The sequence below is a fragment of the Wyeomyia smithii genome, chromosome 2 (genome assembly GCF_029784165.1).
Source record: "Wyeomyia smithii strain HCP4-BCI-WySm-NY-G18 chromosome 2, ASM2978416v1, whole genome shotgun sequence".
Lineage (NCBI taxonomy): Eukaryota > Metazoa > Arthropoda > Insecta > Diptera > Culicidae > Wyeomyia > Wyeomyia smithii.
In genome coordinates, this window is record NC_073695.1 from 71,905,235 (window position 1) to 71,933,089 (window position 27,855).

A 27,855-nucleotide genomic window follows, 5' to 3' on the forward strand; every position below is an offset into this window, starting at 1 on the left:
AGGCTCGACTGTAGTAATTATAGAGGGATAACCCTCCTCAATTCCGCTTACGAAATTCTCTCCCGTATCCTGTTCCAGCGACTGAGGCCGTTGCAGGAAGCCTTTGTTGGAGAATACCAATGCGGTTTTCGAGTGGGGCGATCTACAACGGACCAGATGTTTACCTTGAGACAGATTCTCGACAAGTTTTGAGAACGCAACTTGCAAACGCATCATCTGTTCATAGACTTTAGAGCGGCGTACGACACAGTGAAACGCAACGAGCTTTGACAAATAATGCTAGAACGAGGTTTCCCAACAAAACTAATTAAGCTGTTACGTGCGACGCTTGACGGTTTCACATCATGCGTCAGGACAGCGGCTGAATTTTCGGACGCGTTTGTGACGTTGGATGGTCATGCTGTTCAACATAGCTTTGGAAGGTGCAATACGAAGGGCAGGTGTGCAGAGGAGCGGCACCATCATCACTAAGTCTCACATGCTTCTGGGCTTTGCGGACGACATTGATATAAGTGGTGTTGACCGTAGAGCAGTTGAGGAGGCCTTTACGGCTCTCAAAGGAAAGCTGCGAGAATTGAACTCACCACAAACACTGCCGAAACGAAGTACATGGTGGCTGGCAGAGAGCGTGGTAGTTCTGTGGATGTTGGTGCTGCGGTGGAGATGGATGGGGCTACTTTAGAAGTGGTCGACGAATTGTTTATCTTGGTACTCTCGTGACATGTGACGACGAGGTGAGCCGCGAGGTGAAGAGGCGGATTGCGGCGGCGAATAGGGCTTATTACGGATTGCGTAGCCAGCTTAGGTCCCGTAGCCTACAGATCCGTACGAAATTTGCGCTCTATAGGACTCTGATCCTCCTGGTGGCGTTCTACGGACATGAGTCGTGGACGTGGAAGGAGGCCGATCGACGAGCGCTTAGGGCCTTCGAGCGTAGAATCCTGCGATCAATACTCGGAGGCAAACTAGAGAATGGAGTGTGGGGCAGGCGCATGAATCACGAGCTGTACGAAGTATACAAACACGCTGATATTGTCAAGCTGATGAAACACGGCAAGTTACAGTGGGCTTACCATGTAGCACGGATGGCGGATGAGCGACCGGCAAAGATAATATTTAGTAGAGAACTGGATAGAGGCCGACGACTTCGAGGCAGACCGCGCTTGCGCTGGATGTGTGCTGTCGACGAGGATGCCAGAGCAGCGGGTATTCTGGATTCGGCATAGGATCTTAACTATCTGTCGCCATAAAAGTAAAAGTAAGTAAGTGTCCTTCTATATTTTTTCGACCCTGTTCCATGGAACATTCGGATAAATGTATTCAATTAAAAATTACTTGAAGAGAATATTTACAAGTACTTATTTAATAACAATACTTTTTTAACAAAGCAAACTCTCTCAAACGTAATTATACACTTCACTCAATTATACCCAATGACTCTTCACTATAGACTGTTCCGAAAATTATAAATATATCCTCTCTCTTGAATAAAACAAAATATACAGGATTTTTCGGGTCATTTTATTCTGAAATATAGATAATAAGTGTTTTCTTTCCAGTTTCAATTCAAGTTGGGATTATTTTTCGTAGGATACGCGAGTTCTCTAACTTTTCTCTTAACACTACTCATAAGCTTTTGCACAGTGTGTTCTCCGACCATTTTTACCACTTTAAACATTGTCCGCTGGTTTGACATATTTCCTCAGCTTTGCCTTGGTCAAAACCCGAAAAGTTTCAATAGCGCAAATTTCAGGGCAGTTTGGAGGATTCATCTCCTTTGGGACACATGTGATATTAATTGTTTTATACCACTCTAGTGCATCCTTAGAGTAATGGCAGGAAGCAAGATCGGGCCAAAAGATTGGAGGATTGTTATGCTGCTTAACCATGGGTGACAACCTTTCTGCCAACACTCTATCACGTAAATTTTACCATTCATTGTGTCATTCGTAATGAATGGACGAGATATTTTCCCACATTCACAAATGGGCTGCCAAACCATTACCTTCTTGCCGAATTTTTCGGTGTAAATGGCTTTCACTGGTCCAGGGACATCCTTTCTCTTCGGTGATGTATAAAATTGCGGTCTTGGCAGAGTCTTATAGTCCAGTTTTATGTTATGTTTCGTCATCCATGATAACACACCCCATTTTTTGGTCAGAAGTTTGTCATAAAGCTTCCGAGCTCTCGGTTTCACAGATTCAGCTTATTTTGGATTTCGTTTTGGCTGCTTCTGCTCCCGACGGATCTGCAGACCCTTTCTTCCCTTGGCACGCATAACGTTACTCGCCGAGGTTCCAAGCTTTCTCGCCACATCTCGTACTGATACTGAAGGATGCCGCTTGTAGTATTCCTCAACCTTTTTGTCCATTGTGGGATCAACAGGCCCGGGTTTTCTACCACGTCTTGGGGCATCAGTAAATGTGCACTCTTCACAATACTTCCGCAATGCGGTTTGAACTGCTCCGACACTTATACCTTTCTCTCTGGCTAATTTTCTTATAGAAAGACCACTCACGGTGCCCCATTTGTGCACAATTCGCTTTCTTTGCTCGGGAGAAAGGCCACGCATTTTCAAAATTTCGCACTAAATGTTAGTAAAAATGAGAGCATCTGTTTCTTTTGGATGTAAACAACAGGACGCAACCAACGTTTGGTTGAATACTGCACGTTATTTGAAATGACGGTTGATCGTAAGTGTATTTATAATTATCGGAACGGTCTATAATAGGACAAGAAGAATATATGGGACTAATCCTTTGTTGTGCCTTAAGTGATCAGCTGCATTCTCACTCGTAATTCTCAGAAAATAAATGCTCCGTTTTTGGCACTGTTTTATATTTGGCAACTGAAAATCGAGAAGCGTGTTGCCAAAAACGGAACTCACCTGTGTTAGACTTTTGCTTATATTTTTAATTAATGAAATAAACTATACTTTAGGTTTCCTGTATTTCTAAGAGCATAGTGAATCTTTTATAATCAAATAGCCATGTTAATAATAATACTAATCAGGAAGATGTTTTTTTTTAATTTCATGCTCATAACTGTTAATCAAAAATAAAAATCCGATAAATGAACAAATCAAATCAACTATATCAAAAAATAATTGAACCATTAGAAGAAAACACTGTATACGTGGAAATTTGATATTGATAATATAATAATGATAATATTTTCGATATTAGAATAGAAATCATCTATCAAAAAGTGGTTTCGCGTCACTAACCTTCAAAACGGGTTGCATTGTAATAGGGAGAGAACAATGTAAGAAATAAAGAGTATTCCAGCTATTATTAGCTATGTCGCATACCGTGCAACGCACGTGCTGCCAAAATAATCCATGAAAACAAACATTGAAAACCTACTCTGGAAATTTCGCTTAGCGGCAGATCTTAAATGTTTCGTCTTCTCGATAAAAGTCCCCGTGCGAGATTCGGTGTAGTCGTGCCGTATCCTTTTTCCCAAAACTGAATTCCAAGCAGCACTTGCAACATGTTTTCAAATGATACTACTCAATACTTGTTGTTTTAAATTTTTTTTTAACGGTGCAAGAAACTTTTCCGGTTGAATAAATTTAAAAGAATTGAGCTACATTTTGTTATTTACGTGTTTCATTCTCGTAACTGAACACTAGAAATTGCTCTATAGTTTTCTGCAATCTATTTTCAACTGCAGATTTCATGATGCTTTTAAATAACGATAATGTCACATGATGTTGCATATTGTTGTTTCACAAATGTTTTTTTCTAAGGAAAGCAAACTAGTGATGAAAATGTATAGCAACATCTTGGTAAACCATATATTTGCTGAAATTACCACACAGTAAACAGCCATCTTTGATATAAATGAATGATAAATGATTATTTTTGGAAATATGGTTTTGTTATTTCATATTTCGCATGATTAACACTGCATATCCACTGAGCAAGGTTTTCTGAATTATCGTTTCTCAAAACATTGTTTATAGTTTGGCGAGTTTGAATCATGAAATTTCTTTTACAACACTTTATGAAAGACACGTGAATAATTACGAAGGAAAAACATTTTTTGCACGGTAAATTTTGAATCGCAGGTAGAATTACACACCTATCAGAAGCGTAAATAGAGAAATAATTCGATATATTTGTAGTTATATGAAACTTCGCGACACCATCACCGAAGAGTAATGATAGTAAAGGTAAACAAACTAAGTTTTATTTCTCCTTTTTTTCTTCCTCTACTGCAGCGGTTATCGATGCAGATGATGATTGCACATAGCACTATTAGTTGCATATAGGCTCCACCTCTTGCGCTTTTTCGGTTATTTACAAGTTGAATAAAAGTAACGGTTGCGAATTATTACAATCTTTGAATGCTGCATTGAGAGTTGCATTTGCTTCATTGCAACAATGTGTGCTGCTTGGATATCGAACTAAAATACAAGGTATTGACTAGTACTCAACCAAAAATCAGCTGCTACTAGTTGCGACTTACCGAGTAATTCGAGTTTTAGCAACGATTGTTTTTATGTCAATTCATGTTAAAAACCGTTAATCAGCAGTGTCCGTATCGATGTTTCTCCTACAATAGGCTTTGCTGAATGCCGGTGTATGTAACACGACCATAACTGTGTACGGGGGTCTTTCAAAACTGACGTTTAGTAGTATGAAGACCTCTCGGAAATAATTATTAATACTAGAAAACAGTTTATTATTGGGTGAACAGTGTTTTAAGCGTTTAGTATCCATGTTAAACGAAATAAAATTGAACAAGAGGAGCTCTCAGAAAGGGAACATGACCAACTAATCTTCAATTGAACAATGTTCCTATTTGAAACATTTCGTCAGAAACAATAACATTAAAATTATATATTTTATATTCTTTCTCAAAAATGATGACACATCATAGGTTGAAAAAAAAACTATACAAAGTCAACTAGAAACTGTCAATAATTCATTTCATGATGACTCGAATGTTCGAATATATCTGAAATTGAAACATATGTACTTTATTCCCAGTTATAATTATTTACTGAAATTTTGGGTTTATGAATAATGAAAATAATTTTATCTCGTCAACGGTCAGTCCTACAGTTATAATAAGTTCGATAACTTTATGTCAATTGATGATATAAACAACTTTCCCGAAGAAACTTTCCCGAAGAAGCAAAGCACCATTTATTCAAAAGAAATATGTCAACGCCATCTGTAGAAAAAAAAATTAAAGCTGCCTGAGTACATTTTTCAAAAAGATGTTTTTATGGTGAACAACATTGCCGAAGACATGAACACTGTAGAAACAACTGCTAAGGAGTTATGAGGTTTTGTCGCACCAACGAACCAATTTGCCCCACTGTGTGCCGTAATAGGCCCCAGGCAGTTGACATTAGAACAAATATTTCTGGTAGCAATATTAGCTAGGGCCGGTCATTTTCGAACATTAGGCGAAATAATGTTCGAACTTCCTGTTACCTGTGCATACGTTAAACGGGTATGCAAAGGAGTAGAAAAATTGAGCGGTACTAGTACGCATGGAGAATTTTGTTTTGAGGTTTGTTTTGATTGGAAAATTGAGTTTTGCTTACCCTGCCTTGCCTTGGCTCAACAAGGGCAACAAGGGTATTCGTAAAAAAATTGACATGGTTGCCGTTACAATTGGCACACCGAAACATTTTACCGTCTTTCACAGAACATGTGTCCTTTTTGTAAGAGCTTCCACAATAAAGACATTTTTGGTCCATTTTACAGAAATTAGATCCATGGCTACATCGTGACAAGTACGGCACTGGGTGATATGCTTTTCACCTCCGCCAAATTTCCCATTTTACACGCACATTATATAAAACATGTGCTTTTTCAAAAAATTTCTAGTTGTTAACCTATCTGCGGTTCATATGAATTAAATAGTTTACAAGGGAAACTCCAGTTCTCTGATAATTTTCACTTCGTGATTTTTGTTTCATTGGAATTATTTGGGTAGGGGCCATGCCAAGTAAATCTGTCAAAGTAATTTTGATTTCATCAACGGTTTGATCGTTGATGAGACCTTTCAAGACAACCTTGAACGGCTTGGTGTTCTCGGTGTCGTAGGCAAAAAAATTGTACATCTTGTCAGTTGAATACTGAACAAGACGATTACGTCCCTTAATTGAATCTGCGAATAAGCGGCATTCGACTCAACGGACAATTTGATAGGTAACTTGAACGTCAGAAACAAACGTTTAAAGTTCCTTTAAAAAAAGTGAAATTCCGAAGAAATAGTAACCACAATATGTGGAACTCTTTCCTTTTTTAAAGAATTTACATTTTGTATGGATTCGTTAGCAATAACTTCCATTTCATCGGTTTCTTGCTTAGCCAAAATATCAAAAAAAAAAAAGGTTTTCGCTGCAGACACTCGAATTGTCCGAGAGAGAAAATGCTCTCTCTTTCTCCTCGTAGTGATGCGCGATTTCTGTTTTCGCCCTGTAATTTCAGGTTATACAAAACAAAAAAGTTAAAAACAAATGTTGAATTCTAACGTAGGTAGTCTTGACAAAGACTGATGTGAAATAACTTTCAGGTGGTCTTTAAAAGACGCACTGACAAAACACAAACTTTGAAGCTAAAAAACAGTAGGACAGTTCAAGACGCACGCAAATAAGTGATAACTGAGCGAGAAAAAAATGACTTTCGGAGCTGTTTTCTCCATTTGACATTTTTACAGATAGGACTGACTTGCGGTTACCGGCAGTATAACTCAGCGAAACATCTGCCGATTTACATAGAACAGCTTCTATTTTATTCGTAACTCAAATATATATAGTTTCAAAGTGTTTGAGTACTTGTACTTTTCTTACAAAAATAACTGACAAATTTCAAGTGAGGTTAAAAATTTGCGTGGAGAAGCTTCAAAAGTAAGTTTTACGCTCGAATAACTCACAGATTTTAATGAAGTTAGTACAAACCTGTATATATTTAAACTCTATCTTTCCCCTTTCCAAAACGGCTAAAATATTCAAAATCGGTTGGAAAACAAATGAGTCAAAAATAATTTTCATGCGCTGAGGTGAAAACTGGCATTTCGACCATAATTTCATATTTTAGGGATGTTTGAAAAAAATCTAGTATGAGCGAAAGTTGCACTCGACTAAACTTACAACCTTCACTGAATCGCTTCAAAAGTTCTTGCTTTTTTTTTATTTGTAGCATCGTACTATCCTCTCGGTTGTTAAACGCTTTGCTGTCAGAATACTTTTTAAAGAAAAAAAAAGTTGTTCGCAAGCCCGCGATGAATGATTTTCCGGAGGGTCTCAAATGAAAGGTAAAAAGCTATATTTTCAAATGGTGAAGATTTTGGCGATGCCCTTTTTTAAAATAAAGTTGTCCGTTTTACACGCCGTGCGCACTGATGATTTTTTGCTCTGTGGAATATATTACAACCATGATAAAACGAAAACAGTTTTAGCATGGTTTTAATATATTGTACAGAGCAAAATAATATCAAGTATGTAGAGCATTAATGGATCCGTCAGTATCTAAATTTGGTAGTCAAATTGTGTCTTAAATTGAGGAAATCAGTCCCAGAAATCTATTGGCAGGTATCTGATCCACGTAGAATGTCAACTACATGTAAATTTTGCTCCAATTTCCCTATATTACTGAAATAAGTTTATCTCGACCCAGGATTAACGTATTTGAAATCTGTTTAATGTAATATCCAGAGCGTAAGCGATACTCAAAGAAACAAAAACAACGAAATCAACATGATCCACCTCCTTTTGTGGGGAGAGGGTCGCATTTTCGATTTCTTAAAAATTCAAAATGGCGCCATTGCTACCCCTTAAGCTGAAATAGTTCCAAACTCAGGGAAATTTGTTTTTGCATTAAAATATATTAGAAAATTATATCTAAAAACCAAGACAAAAAAAATTTGCACTGTGTAATCTGTCTGTGTCATCATTTTTACAATGTAGACCAGTGGTTTACTACCTTTATTGGCTCCGCGGGCCTTTTTGCTACACATAAAGAGCTCCGCGGCCCTTTCTGCGAAGTACAGAGAGCTCTCTCTGTACCCTCTAAAATTATTTCAGATATAATTTTGCAGTACGAGGCTGCGTTTTTCAGTCTCGAATCATCCTGTAGGTCTGATTTGTTTCACGTCTTGGTCCTTATACGCAGAAGAGTTGAAAATCCGCTTTCACAGAGGTACGTAGAAAGAAATTTCAACTGCCAGTCTAATTTGCCAAGAGCTTCGCGCCCCCCTGGCCGGGCGCGGACCCCCGGTTTGGAACCACTGACAAAGCAAAGCAAAGCCTTGGTGCTACATTCCGATTCGGAACTTGACCTTCTGTTTATTATACACAGACTTCGCAGCCAACCGTTAAGTGTACAGGACAATTGCGGGGCTAGCGCTACGATCCTACTGAATTAACAGTCTCTCCCGAGTCAAGACTCGAACCTACGACGACTGGCTTGTTAGGCCAGCATCGTACCTAGAGACCATCTGGGGAGGGTTGATATAGACGCTTAATTTTGATTGGATTTGTACTTCCGTGGTTCTCTTACTACTTGGAGATACACTTTAGAGATTTAACAATATACTGTTAGCTTACTTATAGGACAAACCAAAAGCCACAAGTCGGTCTCCTACGTGTTTTGGTTATAAGCCACAAAATCAAATGTAATCAAACAAAGCTTTGTCTCACATCAACCGTCCGGTCGTGTCACCTTTTAACTTTTTCAGTTTTTTTATTTACTTTGCCATGAGTGGTTATTAATATTTTGCTGCATTAACGATAGATTAAATCCATCAGCGCAAATGTTCACCATAGGTAACGGCAATTAGAACTGTTATTACAATATTTATGACTATAACCATGTTGGTTGTGAGTTATGGCTTAACCGGTTTTGAACGTTAACTAATTTTATTAAAATGACATTTATCATACTTATTCAAATTATTACTTCTTCCAAGTCATTAATGTTTTGATATTTTATGCTGTAAAAACTAGTTTATTGTATAAAAATTTATGGGTACGTGCATGTGAACTACGATTCCAATTAGTAGGATAAATATACTCTGTCGTTTACATTCGGATAGTTGAAAAAAAGTGTTCCAGCAAAAGTCGTGACACGTGGAGGAAGCTTGCGGTAGCTTCCAACAGAAATGAAAATAACACATAAACATATTTATCATCATCCCCCGGCGCGTGGTTTGTGATTAATCTCGCCCAGTCATAGATATACGTGCATGTACATTTCTGCCACACGATCAATCTTCATGGCAACGTTAAAGAACCTACTGCCGTACGATACTAGATATGTATTTCTCTCGATCTACTCACGTCATTGCTGCTGCATTTATGTGGGTGCTTCCTTTCCCAGCAGGGTGGCGCCTCAGCCTTAGCTCTGACTGACTGACGGATGGCTGGAACCGCGCCACTCGCGCGCTCTGCGGCTATCAGCGGGAATCCTTTCCCGCTAGCCACAAATCCGTCACTCACTCAATCAGCCGCGTCAGCTTCTTTTTTGATTCGACAGAAAGCACGTTTTCTGCTTCAGATTCTACGCTTTTTACACGAATGATTTCACTATTAGATTGCTTCACGTTATGATTGGCTTGGTGCCATTCACTCACCACATAGACACTGAGATAGCTGTCCAATGATTGATGGTGCGTTTTCCTAAGGGGATTTATATTTTATTTATTTTGAATTTCGCGCCACTGTCGATTTTTTCGCAGAATATCTCCAGCGCACGAATGATGATCACGGTGATTTCCGGTTGATTTTCAATTTTCTGTACGATACTAGGAATAAAAATAACAGCTATCTTTCGACGCAGGAGACAAAATAACACCAGAAAAGTGAATCCTCTTTCATGACACTTTTATGTCGTTATATAGCACATTTTGTTATCAACCGGGGAACTTCAGCCGGCCGTTCGGCTATTCGTCGTCGCCGACACTGACGAGAGGTTGGGGAATTAAAATAATAAATGGCTCAGATTACTATCACAAAAACAGCAGAATAAAGTCAACACCGCCGCAGTGGAGCTGGAGCTTATTGCAGTCGGGAGGCAGCACCAGCAGTAGCAGAATTCGATAGTCGCGCGCACTTTTGAAATGAATGAAAAAAGCATAACTTATTTTCTCATCTGTCCCTCGCCATTCAGCATGACCACCCTACTCCTGCAACCAAGTTGCTCGAGTATCCTTATCTAAGCAGGTGAATATTTGCCGCAAGTTTTTCCGCTTTCTGGTGTTCATCGTCGCACTAATTATTATTTTTTCGCTTCGGTGACATCTGCAGCAACTGTCGAGTGCTGTTGTCGCTTTTGCGTGATTTTCCCACGAGACACGCACCCGTCCTGCCCCCTGTTCCTTGTCTTACCACCGTGAACACACAATTGCAGTCGGATACTACGCACTGAGTCAATTTCGCAGTCGATGCGGTAGTAATTCCGGAAGCGAGGATGATCCATCTCGATCCACCCAGCAGCCAGCAAGAGGTTTCTGCGATGTGGTTCCGTTACTTCATTTGTCTTGTTCCATGTTTTAAGCTTGAGGCATATTTTAAAAACGTAATAATAAAATATTTCCCTTTCTAACTGGAAATTACTGTGGCACAATGAAAATACGATTCCGGTACGACGAAACCGGTACAAGTTTGCGTAACTATTACTGAAGCTGACATAAAACTGAGCTTAATTAATTCGTAATGCCATATGGCGTGATTTTAGCCTTGAGCTCATGGCCTTTGCAATATTCACATTTTTTATGCATGTTCTGAGCAGACCATAGTGCTTTATGGAACTCGTTCGCCATAGAATAGAAACGGAGGAAATCCATTGGCAGACATTTCTGTAGGAAAGGAAAAAACTGACATTCTAGCAGCAACGAACTGAATATACTTTGTTAGGAAATGTTTTTTGTAGAGGCAAAAAATTGAATGGAAATATATTGTTTTAATAGAAATTCTAAGCAAGTTCTCAGATGGAAATTCTCAACTGCAGAAATGACAACAATGTGATTTATCAATATGAAAACAGTCAGCTTGATAGATACGTACATTAAACCGGAATTCTTCTATGATACAATTTAAACGATGCGAACGCTGACAGCTGAAGCAACAAATGAAATATTTGAATTTTGTTATTTCCGGATCGGTTTTTGATAGAAATCAAAAATAATTTCATTACGCTCAACGGGTGACGTTCATACGGACTGAATTGATTTTTATTTTATTTTTCGCTTTTGCTTCAGTTTCGGTCTCTGCTGAATAGCAGATAAATTGTTTTCATTGCTGCGTTCGAGAGCACCAAACTTACTGCTGACAGTAATACTCATTTTGAAGTGCAAAAAATAATAAAAAAAAAACACTTTGAGCCCGACTGAAACTTAAGGGTCAAGAACTGGAATGATTATAAAAGGAACTAGTGAGTTATTGAGAGCAAAACTGACACTTTTGTTTGGATTTCCTGGTGTAAAGCGGCTGGCTTTCCAACTGGAGTCCCAAGCAGTGAGCGTCGCCTTACGTATGAAATGATAGGATAGGATTCCGTGATGATGAACATGGAGCTTATGAAAGACTAACCGACGACAGGTCACTATAAATGGTTACACAGTGCTCCCACAGACCGTTATTATAAAAAAATACACCAAAGAATCTGAGTACACCATTCGATTCGTTATGACGTCCAGAATGTCTGGTCAAAATTTCAAAATCATCGTACGATACATTTTTGAGTAATGCTCTTTTGAAAGTCGTAAAGTACAAAAAAGTGATATTAAAACGACGAAATACTTGTTGTAAAGCACGTTTCTCAACCACCATTTTATGAAATAACTTCCAAAATAGTTTCTACACATTCCAAAGGTTATATTTCAAGACATTTACAATTGGTGGAAAGATTTATTTGGAAATCCGAAAGTGCACAGTGGTCTAAGCTCGAAAAATAGTGATCGTCCTGGATTTGGCTGTGAAAAATTGATTTTATGTACTCAATGTCTTAAGCAAAATTGTTCCATGGAACAAGGCCTTACTTTTGGCGTTTTTAGTTTTTCGATCAATCCACCTAACAGTTAGATAAAAAAATATTTTTTCTAATTTTCAATATACCAGGTGTCCAAGGTGTCGACGAACCCGTGGTTCAAGGGGTTGGATGTAGGTCGGGATTTCATTTGCGTGATGTCCCGGCTTATGTCCAATCACCATAGATTTGACGCGCATCTCCGTCGAAAGTAGGCAGCCGGCTGTTCCTGTTCGTGATGTCTTGGCGCGCCGTGACCTATCCTACATGTCCCTTATATACGTTTTCCTGAAATCCATTCACGCCCCAGTTTAATCCTATTCCCTACCGCCTACATCCAACCAAACGACAAGAACACGTTAAGACCCCGGATCCGGAAACAGCAACTAGACCCGCACGATACTCTCAGGTCCCGAGGGAGACAACCCAATATGCCAGTCCGTAATATCTTGGCCCAGCAGCGGAACATGTGCTTACCTATGGCAATGAAAACCATCATACAGTAAACCAGTGCTTTTAATGCAAAATATTATAGCTTTAAGTTCCATTTAGTTTCAGCTCGTAGTCGGCAGCGAGGATAAAAAATTTGCTTTTAGTTATTAAGATACTTTAGAAAGTAAGCTACCAGATATAATTGGCGCCGTTAAACATTAAATTGTATTTGTGCCGTGTCAAATAAATTATAGATGAACAAAAAAATATATACCAGGTGGCTTTCTTCAGCCAGGTGGAAAATTTTAAAAGAAAAACAATTGCTGAATACTGCGATGTCCTATCTGTACGTTGGACACGACAAAATAGAGTTTTTTTCTGGAACACCCGTCCTTAAAATCAGTTTTTTGTCAATAACTTTTTCTATGATTGTCAAAACAATAAATTTAATAAAATCTTGAGAGAATCCTAGTTGAATGAATAAAATCTTAAAACATTTTGCATTGTTTTGACCATCACAGACAAAATTATAGACAAAAAACTGACTTTAAAGAGGGGTGTTCAACAAAAAGTCTATTTTGTCGTGTCCAACGTACAGATAGGACATCGCAGTATTCAGCAATTGTTTTTCTTTTAAAATTTTCCACAACTTTGCTGAAAAAAGCAATCTGGTATATTGAAAATTGGAAAAAATAATTATTTTATCTAACTGTTAGGTGGATTGATCGAAAAACTAAAAACGTCAAAAGTAAGGCCTTGTTCCATGGAACAATTTTGCTTAAGAAATTGAGTACATAAAATCAATTTTTCACAGTCAAATCTAGGACGATCACTATTTTTCGAGCTTAGACCACTGTGCACTGTGGGATTTTCAAATAAATCTTTCCACCAATTGTTAATGTCTTGAAATATAACCCTTGGAATGTGTAGAAACTATTTTGGAAGTTATTTCATAAAATGGTGGTTGAGAAACGTGCTTTACAATAAGTATTTCATTGTTTTTATATCACTTTTTTGTACTTTACGACCTTCAAAAGGGCATTACTCAAAAATGTACCGTACGATGATTTTGAAATTTTGACCAGACATTCTGGACGTCATAACGAATCGAATGGTGTACTTAGATTCTTTGGTGCATTTTTTTATAATAACGGTCAGTGGGAGCACCGTTGGTTAGTTTCCAGCACTGAAAAGCGGTCGAGGGTAGGATGAGGCTCAGTACAAGTGATTCAAGTTGTGTAGCGATTTTCTTGCTTTGAAAAAGGGGAAGTATGCTTCTGTTCTTGAGTTTCCTAACGAGAAAGATTGTTTACTTCCTAAAAGATGATTAAGTTTGTTTTTTGGTGTTCATATATTATTAGTTCAAAAAAAGTATTAGAAAATCTTGAGATGAACAAGAAGTAGAGGCGTTTATATATATCAACCCAGCAGTACACAAGAAGTCGAACCGTGGTTTAAATATCAAAATCTATCAGAATAATGAGAACTTCAAAATCAATGTCAATGTTGGAAATATTTGAAAATTAAACTCCCGAATTTGGTACAGTACAAAAATAATATTCAGAGTTATTTTTCATCCGTTCAAAACAGAAGCAAGCAAATGGCGCATCAAGTTTGAACTCTGTACTTCGCTTTTTCTTCCCATATTTTTATCCTCATTAGAGTGCGATTCTCGCTAGTACAGGCCTTGTTCGATTTTGGCAACACGTCCAAATTTGAATTCTTTATGATATCTACCGGACTAAAGAGAAATTCACTAGCCAGTTATATAGCCAATCCGAACAGTGTTGTTAGATGCCTACCGGACTGAAGCGAAAATTCAATTCAATGTTTGGATGGTTGCAACACGTCCAAAGTTTTTTTGTTGCCAAAATTGAACGAGGTCTGTAATATATATTCAGAGAGTCTAATTTCAATCGACCAATCTATTGCATGGTCTAATTTAATGGTGTAGAATCATCATTCAAAAAATGCTTCTAAAATTTCTCCATCCTGGACTTTTTACTAAAAGTTTCCTACATTTTTTTGGTCCCTTTTCGTTAAAAAAATAAATTATCTTTGATATACATTTTTAAATAATACTTTTGGTTCCCTAAAACCCATTCTCCACAGTTATTCATGTAAACAACCCTCATGAAAATTAGTTTTGTGTCTGAAAAACTCTCTCACCCGTGGGGAAGTACCAAGTGTGCTAAGTGCGAAATACATTTACGAAATGTTAGATATAAAAAAAACGGAAAACTACTTCTGCTGTTTGCTGGAGCGAGTAACGTTTTTTTTTCGTAGTAGCAAGGCTATCTTTACAAAAACGAGGCCTTCGCTGCTTTACTATGGGTATTGCTCTTGATCGCTTGTCTTATTCTTCCTGTCAGTTTATTCTCTATAATAGTGAACATTTCGGGCGATGATAACGTATTTGCTCTGGTTTTTTTAGTGCGAAATTCACATATTGCTGTCTGGCTGGTATACGGAACGCACCTCAGAAAAGTCTTCGAAAAATCACCCAACTTAAATTTTATGTAGCTGGGAATTGAACGCTTTCAATAGACAGCTCGTGCATCCGATTTTCAATTATATCATCTTCAATGTGCATTGAGATGGTGTAACCCTCTTGGCCATGACAAATTGCATGTTAGAAGCAGTTTTACTTAACTAACTGTTCAGCTTTCCCAAAGTACAGCCTTTTTTACTGTCTCCTCAGAATACTTTTTCTGTTGCTGTTTGTTTGTGATAGCTACACGCGCTCACAGTCGGGTAATCAGATTGCGAGCGCATTGACAACAGAGCATCACAAAAGGAAATGAAAAATGTATTTCGTTTGTCGATTCGGCGTTATTTGGAGGATGTCTCCGGAATAGCGAATGTAGAAAAAAGAAGAACTGTTTTCATTATATGGACGTTCGTGTCAGCGTTGAACAAACAGCGCGTTTTGGTAACAGCCCTAATCCACCGGAGACATTATTCGCCCATAACGAATGTCGTGTGACGGCTGTTATAAAAGGCAGCAGGAAAAATAAGCGCAAGAAGTAAAAAATAGACTGCTCGGCTTCGTGCAAAAAGAATCAAACTCGGTAATAGAGCGGCTGTGTACTAAAGTATGGGTGTACACCGCATACCGAATGTTATATACAACAACATAAGCCATCGTTGACATGGGAATAAGGTCAGTAGTGAAAAAACATACGTTTATGGAGAACTAGACGGCAAAACATTTTTTTGTCGACAGTCTTTATTTTGCCAATACCACTGCTGTTATAAAGAAACGCCCTCGAATGTTATCAGAAAACTGTCTTCGCTTGGTATTTTTCCCTTGCCAAATAAGACAAAATGAACTATTTTTCATGGATATCCAAGCAACTGGCAACACTTTCGGTCAAAATTTATATGTTTTGTGGGTTCCTTGGCTTTTTTCTTTTAATTTGCATAATTCAGAATATCCATAATCAAAGCAGCCATTCAAAAACTATCGGCAGCTCAGAGAAAACTTGACTTTCTTCATGAAAATTCTGTAACTCGACTTATAATACTTCTGAGTGTTTAATGGTTTTCGTGAGACATATTCTCACAGAAATACGAGTGTTCAAAATACAAAACAAATCATTTGCTGTAAAACGCAACTTATTTTTTCAAAAACAAAAATAACATATTAGGCGACACTGCTGTCCAAGACTGATATTGATTTTGGATTCCTTGACTAATTTGCGTTAGAAAGCAATCTTTAGAACTGTCATAAAATATCTCGAGATGTAATAAACTAGAAAAATTGTTACATAAATTTAGAAGAAATGTGATTTTCTTATTCTTATTTTTTTAAATGCTGTAACTCCATTTTTGCTAATAAATTCTCTGGGTTATAAGCTATTTTTTTTATATTTTTTTTCCTGATACACGAAATAATGTTTTTTTTCCAGAAAAATGCAATAAAATTGTTCCAAAGCAAAAACAAAAACATATCTAGCCACACTACTGCCGCGCATAGCATGTCAGTCCCACCTGCATTTTCAGTAAGCCGAGAAAAACGCATTTTTATATGATTTTATAACATTGCTTCTTACGAGGTGCAGCAATGCAGCAAGCACATTAACTTGCAAATAGTGATGCGCACTTAAGGGGTTATATTCACCAAAAAAAATTTTTTTTATCATTGTTTTTCATTGGCTTAAATTATGCTGAAACTATTTTAGAATCAAAATCTACATCGCCCAAGTACTGATCTAAACTCAAAATTCGTTTAAATCAATTTTTACCGCACAACTTTAATGTTCCAAAAAAAAAAACATTTTCCGTTTATTTTGGCGATGCTCGTTTTTGTTTTTAATTCCGAGGCTTTGTAAACTAGTAGAAGTTACCTATGATCGATATCGTGTTTCAAATTTGAAGTATAGAGGTCGCTGCATCAATTTTCGACTGTTACAGCGTCTCTACAGCACGAGTTTACTCACAATTTCCTTTTGTTTAGTCGATCAGCCGTTATCGTTGTGTACGTTCTATGTTTGAGTTTTTTTTATACTTTTCAACTATGAGTTATACTCAAAAGTACTCAAATATGAGTGACAAGTTTGAGTGTTGCGTGGGATCGAACCCCAACCGCGTCAAAGTTACCGTCTGTTACCGCGAAAGAGGGTAAGTGCAGCCTTAGATCAGATAAAAAAAGAAGAAGAGGAAAATGAAGCCCATGAAGGACAACTTTACGGCGCAGGGATAGCTGACTGAAGGTTAAAAAATTATTGAGGGCTTTATTATTGCGATTCTGAAGATTTATAGCATTTTGAAACTTTAAACGCGTTTTTCTCAAACCATGTTTTCAAAATCGGCGAGAAGTAGAACTGAAAAAGTTTACATCCGATTGACTTGAAATTCTAACTGTAGCTTCTTCATTAGATTGTCTAGTGAAGTACACACGATTTTAGTGATTGATTAACAACAACAAAAGTTATAAACAATCAAAGTCGATTTTTTTCGTCGAAACAGAACTTTATTTTTAAAACCGTTGCCATTTTGCGAAGAAAAATTCTAAAAATATAATCATGTGTACTTCACTAGCGACACTTATGTAGATAATGAAAAAAATTTTGTTTTGGTAATAGGTGGAGTTGGGCACGACTTCTACTGCTCGCCGCGGAACAATTAAAAAAAAAAAGCGGTTTACGGCAATTGCTGCACAGCCGCCATTTTGAAAGAAAAGTAGCAATAATTTTTTTTCTCTATTCTCCAAGAGTTGCTTAATCTAACGATATATTATTGATATACCTCACATCTCAAATGTCCAAATTCATGAAAAAAAGCTCTGTTTTTTGAGCATTTGGTGGATATTATCGCTTAAAGTAAGTTGGGCACAATAGGTCAAATAATGGTCGCAGGGGTTCAGTCTCCCACAAGAAAAAAAGTGTTTCTGACGAAAAAGAGCGGAGGCCAGAGGTGATGCAATCGACTCTAAAATTGGAGTATTTTTATCTAAACTTTGAGCAAAATCTGAAAAGGTCGTCGACACGTTTCTTTTTTTTTCGCACGCTCAAGGCGAAAATATTCGTCCCCAAAGTTTGTTATTATTCGGAAATCATGCGAATTAAGCTTTTTAATAATGTTTTCATTCAAGCGTTCAGATTGTTGAACTCGAAAAAAATATAACTAATTCATGGGTTTTCGGGGTTCACAAAATTTCATGGAAAATGTCTTAATTTCAATATATATTTTCAGTAGTCATTTTTTATATTGCTGCAGCTCTACATTTTGGGCTCCCAGTGTTTTTTTTTAACTCACGACCTAGTTTTGAAAATGGGTTACGTAAAATGGTACAGAAGATTGAGAATATTTTACGACAACTTCTTGTTTTTCAATTATGTCCATTTAAAAACACACTACTTTCCCGCCACAAGTTTGAAATCACTTAATTGAGTATTGCAACACCCTGTATGAGTACTGTAGCACTCCTCAAAATTTTTAACGACCTGAAAAGCGGCGGTCTTCAGCAAACTTGTTGAAAAACTTTGGGGTTTCTGGTAGGTGTACAGTTCAGCGGAATTCCACCGCTATTTAGCAGTAATGTGCACGTAATTCATTGTATTTTAACCTTAACTAATCTTCCGACTTCGACCTCTTAGAAAGCTGTGGTCTTCAGCAAAGTTGTTTGAAAAGTCAATGGCTTCTGGATGGTGGACAGTTCATTACTTAATTCCATCGTTTTTGGTTGTAGTATACACGCAATTCTTGGCAATTTGACCTTGATTCATCGCACGATTCTGGCTTACTAGAAAGATGGTCTTCAGCAAAATTGTTCAGCAGATGAGTGTGCTTGTAATTCTGCGCATTTTTTTTTTTTTTATTCTCGTTTATTTTCCGTCGGTCTAGTTCCGCCACTGTTGTGGCCAATCACCGACGCCCAGGGAGGCGACTCCACACCCAGGACCCTAACTCACGACCCGTTTATTAACGGACCGGCGCCAACGGCTTTACTTCCTCATGCGATGGAAGGCGTGATCCCAGAGATTTTTCGCCTCAGAAAATCTCCCGATGTCGGCTAAGATTGAATCTAGACCAGTTGGGTTGGTTGTGAGTGGATCACGCCACCTCACAACCATCGACACCTATGTCGGCGGTGGGATTCGAACCCAGGCGTCGAGCGTGGTTGACGGAGACGTTACCAACCACACTAGGCCCCCGCTCTTCTGCGCATTTTGACTCTAACTTATCCCACGAACATGGTCCAGAAACTGAATTTAGGGGGAAATTGGGATCTAGAGCTCCACAGTAATTTTTTAGAGACATTACGATATAATGAAGCACTTACCAAAAAAAAAAAAAAAAATTAGGGTGACCCGAATTTTCGATGAAATCAAGTATTTTATGTGTGCGTGTATGTGTGTGTATGTGTGTGTATGTGTGTATGTGTGTGTATGTGTGTATGTGTATGTGTGTGTGTGTGCAACTTTTTTATTTCTCACTCACTTTTCTCAGAGATGGCTGTACCGAATTTCATGAAATTAATTGCAAATAAAAGGTCTAGTTGCCCCATAGTTTGCTATTGAATTTCATTGTAATCAGATTTTTAGTTTAGAGGATATGTATCAAAATGTAAAAATCGATATCTCCAAAACCTCAGAAACCACACAACCAATTTTTGCAAAACTGGTGTCAAATTAACGGGCTGTTTGTTTACAATTTTTTTTTCATTCCCAGAGACTCGATTCGTGAATCGACAATTGAGAGAAAGACAGGTTTTTGTTAAAAAATTTCTTCAATTTTTTAACTGAACTATACACTTAGTCATGTACACTGTAATCAAAAACTATATTTAAGAAATAAAATATTCCGCCAGGGGTCAAAAGCCGTTCAATGAAATAATGTGTTTTTGCGTTTATTTCTTTCATTAGTTACCAACAGGCTTGTTGTTCTCCTCTATATGTGAAAAGATCGGAGTTAAAATCCACCGAACACGTCATCTCCAGCATGAGCGCTGCGTGTAGCTTTTTTTTTGCACCACACTTTTTTCTTCTGTTGCGTGCGGTGTCTCTGATGCTCGCAGAAAAATTTAACACGCTTGCTGCTCGCACCACAACAAACCCAGGCAAACTTTACCGACGCAAAAAAACACTATTTTCCTGCCTAGATGCTCCCCTCATTTAATAAATGTTCAATAAACACACTGTAAAAGCACTGCAGTGAGCTCTGTGGTGTGGTTATTGTGAGTAATGTCCTTTCGTGTGGAAAAATTTGTTGTTTTTTTGTAGTGTAGTTTAATATGCTTGCAGTATGGTCGAATGGGTCTTACAGACTCTATCATACAAAAAATGCCCTTTTATCACAGAATATTTTCGATATCGGTAAGAAAACTCTTACTCTTACTCTTCACAAAACAAGCTTTTCGATGCACACTGTGTCCAAAGCTGCAAAACGTGATTGAAATTATTTAGACCCCTAAAAATTTATACGAGAGCCGCAGTCTCTTCAGTTAAGTTGTTCTATTAATTATTCTCCATGTTATGGGAGTTTTAATTTTGTAATTAATCCACTTAATAGTAAGAAACGAATTTTACTTTTCTCAATTTGAAATTTCAAAATCCGCTTTGTTCGGCAAAGTTATTGCTAATTTTGTTGAAGGCGTCAAATGCCCATCCAACCATTCAAATGGTCTTTTGTAGATAATCCCTAAAAATGAAATGTTTATAATTTAACTTTTTATAGTGATTTTCTACAATTTTTCAATGTTATGCAATATTGTATGCTATAACAAAACAAACAATTTTTTTGAAGGAAGTTCATTTTTGTCTAACATATTTCTTTGATTATTGACGATTTTCACTGAAATAGTGCACTAAATAACATTTATTACTTTTTACTATAAAAATGCACTTTGGAGCCGTAGTGTATTCAGCATAGTTGTTATTCTTCATTTTATAAAAGTTAGAGTTCAGTGATTAATCCACCTAAAAGTGTGGAAGGAATTTTGTTTTTCTCATTTGCATATAAAAATTCACGCCCAGTAAAGTTGTAACTCATTTTATAAGAAACAACTTTGTCGAAGACTCCATACCCCTTAGATAATTTTTAATATAACTTTTTATTGTGATTTTTTAAAATATCCCAGTGTTCTACAAAGTTGTTTACTATAATGAAACTCAGAGTTCACCGAAGAAATTTTGTTTTTATCTTCTATATTTATTTAGTTACTGAAGATTTTGATTAAAACAATGCACTAATTTACTCCAGATATTTACACAGGAGCCAGCGAGAGTCAAATGTTTATATTTGGATTGAATGATGTTTAACTTATACTTCAATATAGAAATGGTTTAGTCTGCAGATATTTGCAGATTTTTAAGATATCTGTTAGTAAATTAGTGCATTGTTTCGTTATAGCAATAACATTGTAGAACATTGGAAAATTGTAGAAAATCACTACTAAATGTTATACATATTGAAAAAAGTTGATTTTCGGTGGCAATATGTAGAAAATTCCGCAAAAGTCAATTTAAATAGGCGAATAGAAGTACGTTGTCTTTGATAAAGTTGTTTATTATAGAATGTGCTACAACTTTTCCGAACAAAGTGAATTTTTATTTGCAAATATGAAAAAAAGTTAATTTCTTTTCTCATTGTTCAGTGGATTAATTATAAAATTACAACCTCTACAAATGGGGAATAATTAAGTGATCAAAAATAATTTCGATCACGTTTTTTTGCAGCTTTGGAAACAGCGTGCGATGTTGTGTAGTTTAATTTCTTAACTCAGCGTGTAGGAAGCAAAAGTGCGCAAAAAAAAAACAATCAACTCATCTGGTTTTTCTACATACTTTGGTGTTCTGAGCAAATGATATGTGTTACTTTGTTACACACCATGACTATGGCAGAACTGCCCAGACTTTGTCATGGTGCTTTTTGCGAACTCCTCAGATACGCATGATTTGCAGCTATCTTCAAGAAGGTGCGCATAGTTGGTCACCAGTGTGAGAGCATTTGTTTTCGCAGAGAAAAATTTTAATACACGCTAGTGATTCTCTGAAGAAAAACGACAAGTCTGGTTTTAAATATTATTCAACAAAAAAATCAAAATAACGCGACATTGCTCTTTTTCAGTTCAAACTTTGTCTCCTAAGGTGTCGTATACAAACTACGTACCACATGAAGCGTTACGTAATTTGTGTACGACATCCAATATGAATCATTACTCAATACAACTCAATAACTGTTATAAGAGGAAGTTATTTTTTCTCAAAATCAGTTCGAAGAGTTCTGCAAAATCGAAACTGTGTTCAATTTTGGTTTATTTTCTATTTGCACGAGAAAAAAAGGTTACTTCGTCTTCTCAGAGATTTTGCACAGAAAAATGATTGCTACAGAGGATATACTTAAATTAGTAAAATAATGTGCTGCAAATACAAAACTTGAAGCTCGTAATAATATTCGTTTCCTGTGCAACAGATTGCGCTTAGAAATGAACTTTATGGTGACCGGTTGTTCAAAAACATCGCACGTGTGATTTTGATGTAATAATCATTCATGGTTGTGTTGCTGGACGAAATTTAGATTCTTCACTTCGCACTCGAGAAAAAAAAATCGGAGACAAAATACTGAGCCGCTTCCGAGGAAGATGACGGTTCTTACCTTCAGTATGGTCATGGCATCGGTTTTCTGGGATGCGAGTGGGAAAATAGTCAACGGCAGATTTCGATGAATTTGAATATTTTCTGTTTAAACGAAACGCTTGGCGCTCCTCATTATGAACGTGATATCGAAAACTTCGAACATCGCTGGCGAAAGTGTACTGAACTAAACGCAGACATTGTGGAAAAATAATCATGTATATATTTTCCTACATTTGTGGTGTTTGAGAGTTTGATTCGTTATGCGACAAACTCCCGGGGCTTTTATCGTAACAACCGGATTAGACAAATATTGGTTACAATTTTAAAACCAACTCACATTCGTAAGTGGTCGGCATCGGTTTTGATCAGAATGCTGGTTGGAAAAAGGCCAGAAAATTTTCATTTCCATGAGTTTAGGGCACACCCATCTTATTAAATGCAAAATGTATTTAAAACCTAGAATGTCCTAATGGAATGAACCAAATACTAAATAATGTGTGTGTCTGTTTTGAACATTGATCACTGTGTGTGGTATTGTTGGAACCAAAGTGGTGATACAGCTAAGCAACCCGACACATTGCCATAACATTCTGCTTGTATCCTGCATTTTCACCCGGTTGCAGAGGGAAGCGATTGCACTTCGAGCTTCAATGAACAGCATGTTCAAGACTGCAAGGGTGGTGGTAATGTTATTTTGCATTGCTATTGCATGGAATGTTTTTTGTGCCATTTGAAACCTGTAACAAATAAAGTTTCTCCCAAAGAGGTGTGGAAGTTTTGCTTAGGCCTTTCATTTCAATGGGACTCAATTTTGAAGCAAACATGGTTTAGCTTCCTTTTCAAATTTTATTTGAAATTTATTCTCATCTAGAATGAGTGTGAGTTTTATATTTGCTGTTGTAACCTCAGCATATTTTAAAGCAATTTATTGTTGATGTAGTAGCTAATACATACATTCATACCTAAATTGAATTCTGTGTATTAAAAAAAGATACAGTGCTGATTCAACTCTGCAGGAGTTGAAGGTTAATATCTTCCTACAGATCTCTTATAAGCTTAATCTTCCTTTTTTCCAGGCACTAAGCCTATAAACCAAAAACATAATCCTTCTTAAGGCTTTCGATTCACTGTTTGCCATTCGTTACAAAAACCGCTTCGCTGCGTTCCATTTAATTGGATGATTGGATCCGAAATGGGTGGAAAATTCGAACCACTCGCATACTGTGACGAGAAAGCACGACTAACCGAAGCGGTGCTAAATATTTAAAATGCTATTCTGGAATGTTTGTTTGATCATTGATTGACTTACGATGAATGAGTTTTTTTTTGGTTGCTGATCCAGCAATGTCGGCAAAGCAATACAAATGAACAGGTTTTCATTTATTCCTTAATTTATTGATAACTGTTGAAATGCTCCGCATTTTATTCAGATTATTTCAGTGGAAAATTATTGTTGGTTTTCACCATTTGCTGATTAAAATTAATGCGAATAATTTTCAACGTTTAACATTATGACCGGTCAGCTGCACATGCTTTCTATTAAAATCCCCAATAGGCCGTTGCTCCACGTAGATCTTCGATGTTTGCCCCGAGCATTATCATGATTGGCATGTCGAATTCGGTTCTGTCATGATTACGCAAAAAAAATTTTTGTTGTCCCGTATACTGACTTCGGAATAACCTTTGCGCGATTGGCAAATATTGTTTTAGACCGATGACTGGATTGTTTATCCAACAGAAGTAGTTTGTCTCCGATTGATTACTAAAACCATTCTGAAGGAGGTGCTTTAATCGGTAACGCAGAATAGACGCTAAGTTTAAAAATAATAACGACATGTTACATTCAACATTTTCTCATTAGTTAGAATGTCTAAATACTCGTTTCCAGCTTTCAAACGCAACAAAATCAGCAGAAAATCAAACAATTCTGATAATTGTTCAATATAGCCTCCGGCCATTACATTTTCACTGCCATTTCCTGTTCTGGTTATCCGCACACCAGTGATTTATTCACGCAAACTAACACGCACTGGGTCTGCTGAATTGCCCGGTGATATCTTCCTACAGGTGAGGTTGGTTTCTCTATCATCCAACACTCGGTGGGTAAACAAACTGAAACCTGCTACATATGGTATAGGCAAACAGTTTCCGTAAACACAAAACACCAGATAATGGACCACAAACAACATATTAGGCGACTCTATATGCACTGTCAACTGCACGCTGGCACCCCTGCTGGAGGCCCTACAAGTGCACAGCAGTTGTTATCACATAGCACAGGATATTTCAACAGAGGGATTTGGTTTGCGACACATAACGTTGATCAATCTCTTCTGCACGCAGAACCGTTTAGGCAAGAGGCACCTGTATAAACACTTATCTCCCATTGTCCTGCTGTTGCTACTGCTGCTGCTACCGCTGATATTGTAAATCTAGAATAGCACTAGATGATAACTTTCACTTTCGTTCATAATCCTCGCACTGTCGGAAAGGACAGCAGGCATTAAGTTTGCTGAAACGCGCCAACCTGCTGCACTTCCTGCGACACGAAAACTTACTTCACTGGGGGATCCGATTCCTCGCCGGCGTCTGACGAAAACGCAAGACAACGGTGTCTGATCTGAAAGCTAACCGGGAACCGGTAGACAAAATTGCACACAGCGGCTCGTTGCGACCGTACCGAAAGCACACTGTAAACTGACTGCCGCGCTGTATCACTTTCGATGCGATGCTACCCAGCCTGCTAACAACGGGAGGGTTGCCCATCCCCATTCATCATCCATCCACCCACTTGGTGCTCCACACGACTGAAGAGAGCCGCAATGCTGCGCAACATATTCCCGCAGCACCATGCTTTGCCGCTCATTCGATGAGAGTGAGTACCACCAATGTTGACAAAAAGCACGCGACGCGAGCGCCGGCCGCGTGGTCTTTGTTTTGGCGCGATTCGTTCTATGCACAGGAATGTTTATGTACACACCAGAAAAACGCCGGCTGGGAACTGAACGGACGCCGGTCGCGTGCTTCGTCTGGTGCGTACGCTCTCGCAGAACTCAGTGCTCTCAATGCCTAGAGACTCAGCAGCTGCTCCGACGCGGCTGATAGCCAACGCAACATGAGCCGTTTGTTGCAGTATTGTGGTGTGACATGAAACTGTCGTTGATAGTGATCGTATCACTGATATAAACAGATTCTTTTTTGCATAACATGAGCTATCTACGGACATAACATGAAACTGAGATGCTTGCACTTCGGCTTTTCATACATGTCTTGTTATATACGGTTAATGATGAAAAAATGCCAAATAATATTTCACATAACTGCACATAAAGGGTGTCCACGATGGAATTGCCAAACCATGAAATTGCTCTAACTTTTCAACCGTTGTGTAGAATTTAATGAACATTTGGGTGGAATTAGTTCATAGTGCATTATTTACATTTTGCAAGTTTTAAAGTCCTGTGATCAAAACTCGCGGAAATGGAGTCGAAAGAACAGCTCGTGCGTGATAAAATGTTGCGTATTCATCACGAGAACAAGGATCTCTCGCATCGTTCCACCGCTAAAACGTTGGGAATCGCGAATTCCACGGTGTCGCGAGTAATTAAGCGGTGCGAGGAACGACTGACCACCGATCGGAAGCCCAGAAATGAAGGAAAAAGTATTCCGTACAACACCAAAAATCACAACCGCGTAGTTGGGGCCTTCAACCGAAACCCGAACGCCTCCGTTTGGGATGCGGCTAAGAAGCTGCACCTAAGCCGAAGTTTTGTTCAGAAGGCCAAAACTAAGGCTGGGCTTCGAACGTTCAAGGTACAAAAGGCCCTTAATCGCGACGAGAAGTAGAACAAGTCCGCCAAAACCCTTGCCAGGAAGTTGTACTCCAACATGCTGACGAAAATTGAATGCTGCATCATGGACGACGAAACATATGTGAAGGCCGACTTCAAACAGATCCACGGCAACCTGTTTTACGAGGCCAAGGATAAGTTTAGCGTTCCGGAGCATGTCCGCACTCAGAAGATGTCCAAATTTGCGAAGAAATTCCTGGTTTGGCAAGCCATCTGCACGTGCGGGAAGCGGAGAGCACCTTTCGTGACCCAGGACACGATGAACGGACAGGTGTACATGAAAGAGTGCCTCCAGAAGCGGCTGCTTCCTCTCCTGAAGACCCACAACGTCCCAACAATCTTCCGGCCGGATTTGGCCTCATGCCACTACTCCAAGGACGTGCTGAAGCGGTATGCGGACAATAGGTCAATTTCGTGCCGAAAATGTTCAACCCTCTCAACACTCCGGAGCTCCGCCCCATCGAAAAGTACTGGGCGATTATGAAGCAGCACCTTCTTAAACAACCTAAGGTAGTGAAGACAGTCGAGGAACTGAAGAAGTATGGGTATGGGTATGTAGTATGGGCGCAGACAGACGTCCAAGCTGAGTTCCAAATTTGTGTAAAGCTTTTTGTAGTAGCAATTCGTAACCAGATAGCGCCACCAATAGCGCCAGCCTTGAACACCAGCGAAAAAAAATGTATTGTAGCGATAAGGTCACTAGTGCTACTGTACAAGTGATTTATAACGCAATTTACTTTAAAAATTTACACGGAAATTTTGATCAATGTTGTTCTTGCTTGGACGTCTGTCTGTGGTATGGGTTTACATACAAAAAACGGTTGATTCACAGGTTGTGCACAATCTTATGGCCGGGGTTAAGGCCAAGGTGCGGGCATTTGCGTATGGACTGTAAATAAAATACAAGTAAAATGGTAAAATGAAGTTTAATAGTTATTTTTCAATCCCTGAAAATTTGATGGCAATCGGATGAAAACTCGAATTTTGCGAATCAATTTTGTGTGTGGCAATTTCATCGTGGACACCCTTTAAGGGTGCCAATGAAATGTACGGGTAAAATTATTTTTTGTCTTCTCAAAAAATAAAGGGGCCAAATGCCAAATTGAGGTCCCCGTGGATCTGTGGTTATCGATGTCGGTCGGCTAGCTCTTCCACACGGTTGTAATATCGGGTTCGATTCCCGAGGAGGTCAAGGATCTTTTCGAGCTGGAAATTTTCTCGACTCACCCTGGGAACGGTGTATCGTTGTACTTATCCTACTACATGCAAAATGCGCCGAAAACAATATCTATAACGAATTCTCTTAACTAATCTAGTTGATCGAGACCGCATTAGCTAGCCCTCCAGGCTAGCGTGCGATATTATATTGTTTTTATACCAAATATCTAATTGCTCAGAGACATGCAAAATTTTCGTGGTAGAAAAGAAAATGGTACAGTAAGGTCGTTTTTACGAGGTTTTTCTTACACGGGTTGCTTTCCTACTCAAAAACGGTACAAG

General features: G+C 38.2%; 1 protein-coding gene across 14 annotated transcripts in view; it reads right to left on the reverse strand.

The window, feature by feature from the left end:
- The window catches only part of LOC129725247 (collagen alpha-1(XVIII) chain), a 698,730-nt gene extending 673,530 nt beyond the window's left edge, over nt 1–25,200 (reverse strand). For 11 of the 14 annotated variants that reach the window (XM_055680831.1, XM_055680826.1, XM_055680833.1 and 8 more), the window contains exons 1-2: nt 25,063–25,197; nt 9,305–9,925 (exon numbers count right to left, since the gene is read on the reverse strand). In XM_055680831.1, coding sequence (XP_055536806.1) covers nt 9,305–9,309 — 5 coding nt within the window. In that variant the 5' untranslated portion in view covers nt 9,310–9,925; nt 25,063–25,197. Of the gene's footprint in view, nt 1–9,304; nt 9,926–25,062 lie in introns of all 14 variants that reach the window. The other 3 variants (XM_055680820.1, XM_055680822.1, XM_055680821.1) reach the window with 3 other exon arrangements.
- Nucleotides 25,201–27,855: the final 2,655 nt, after the last annotated feature.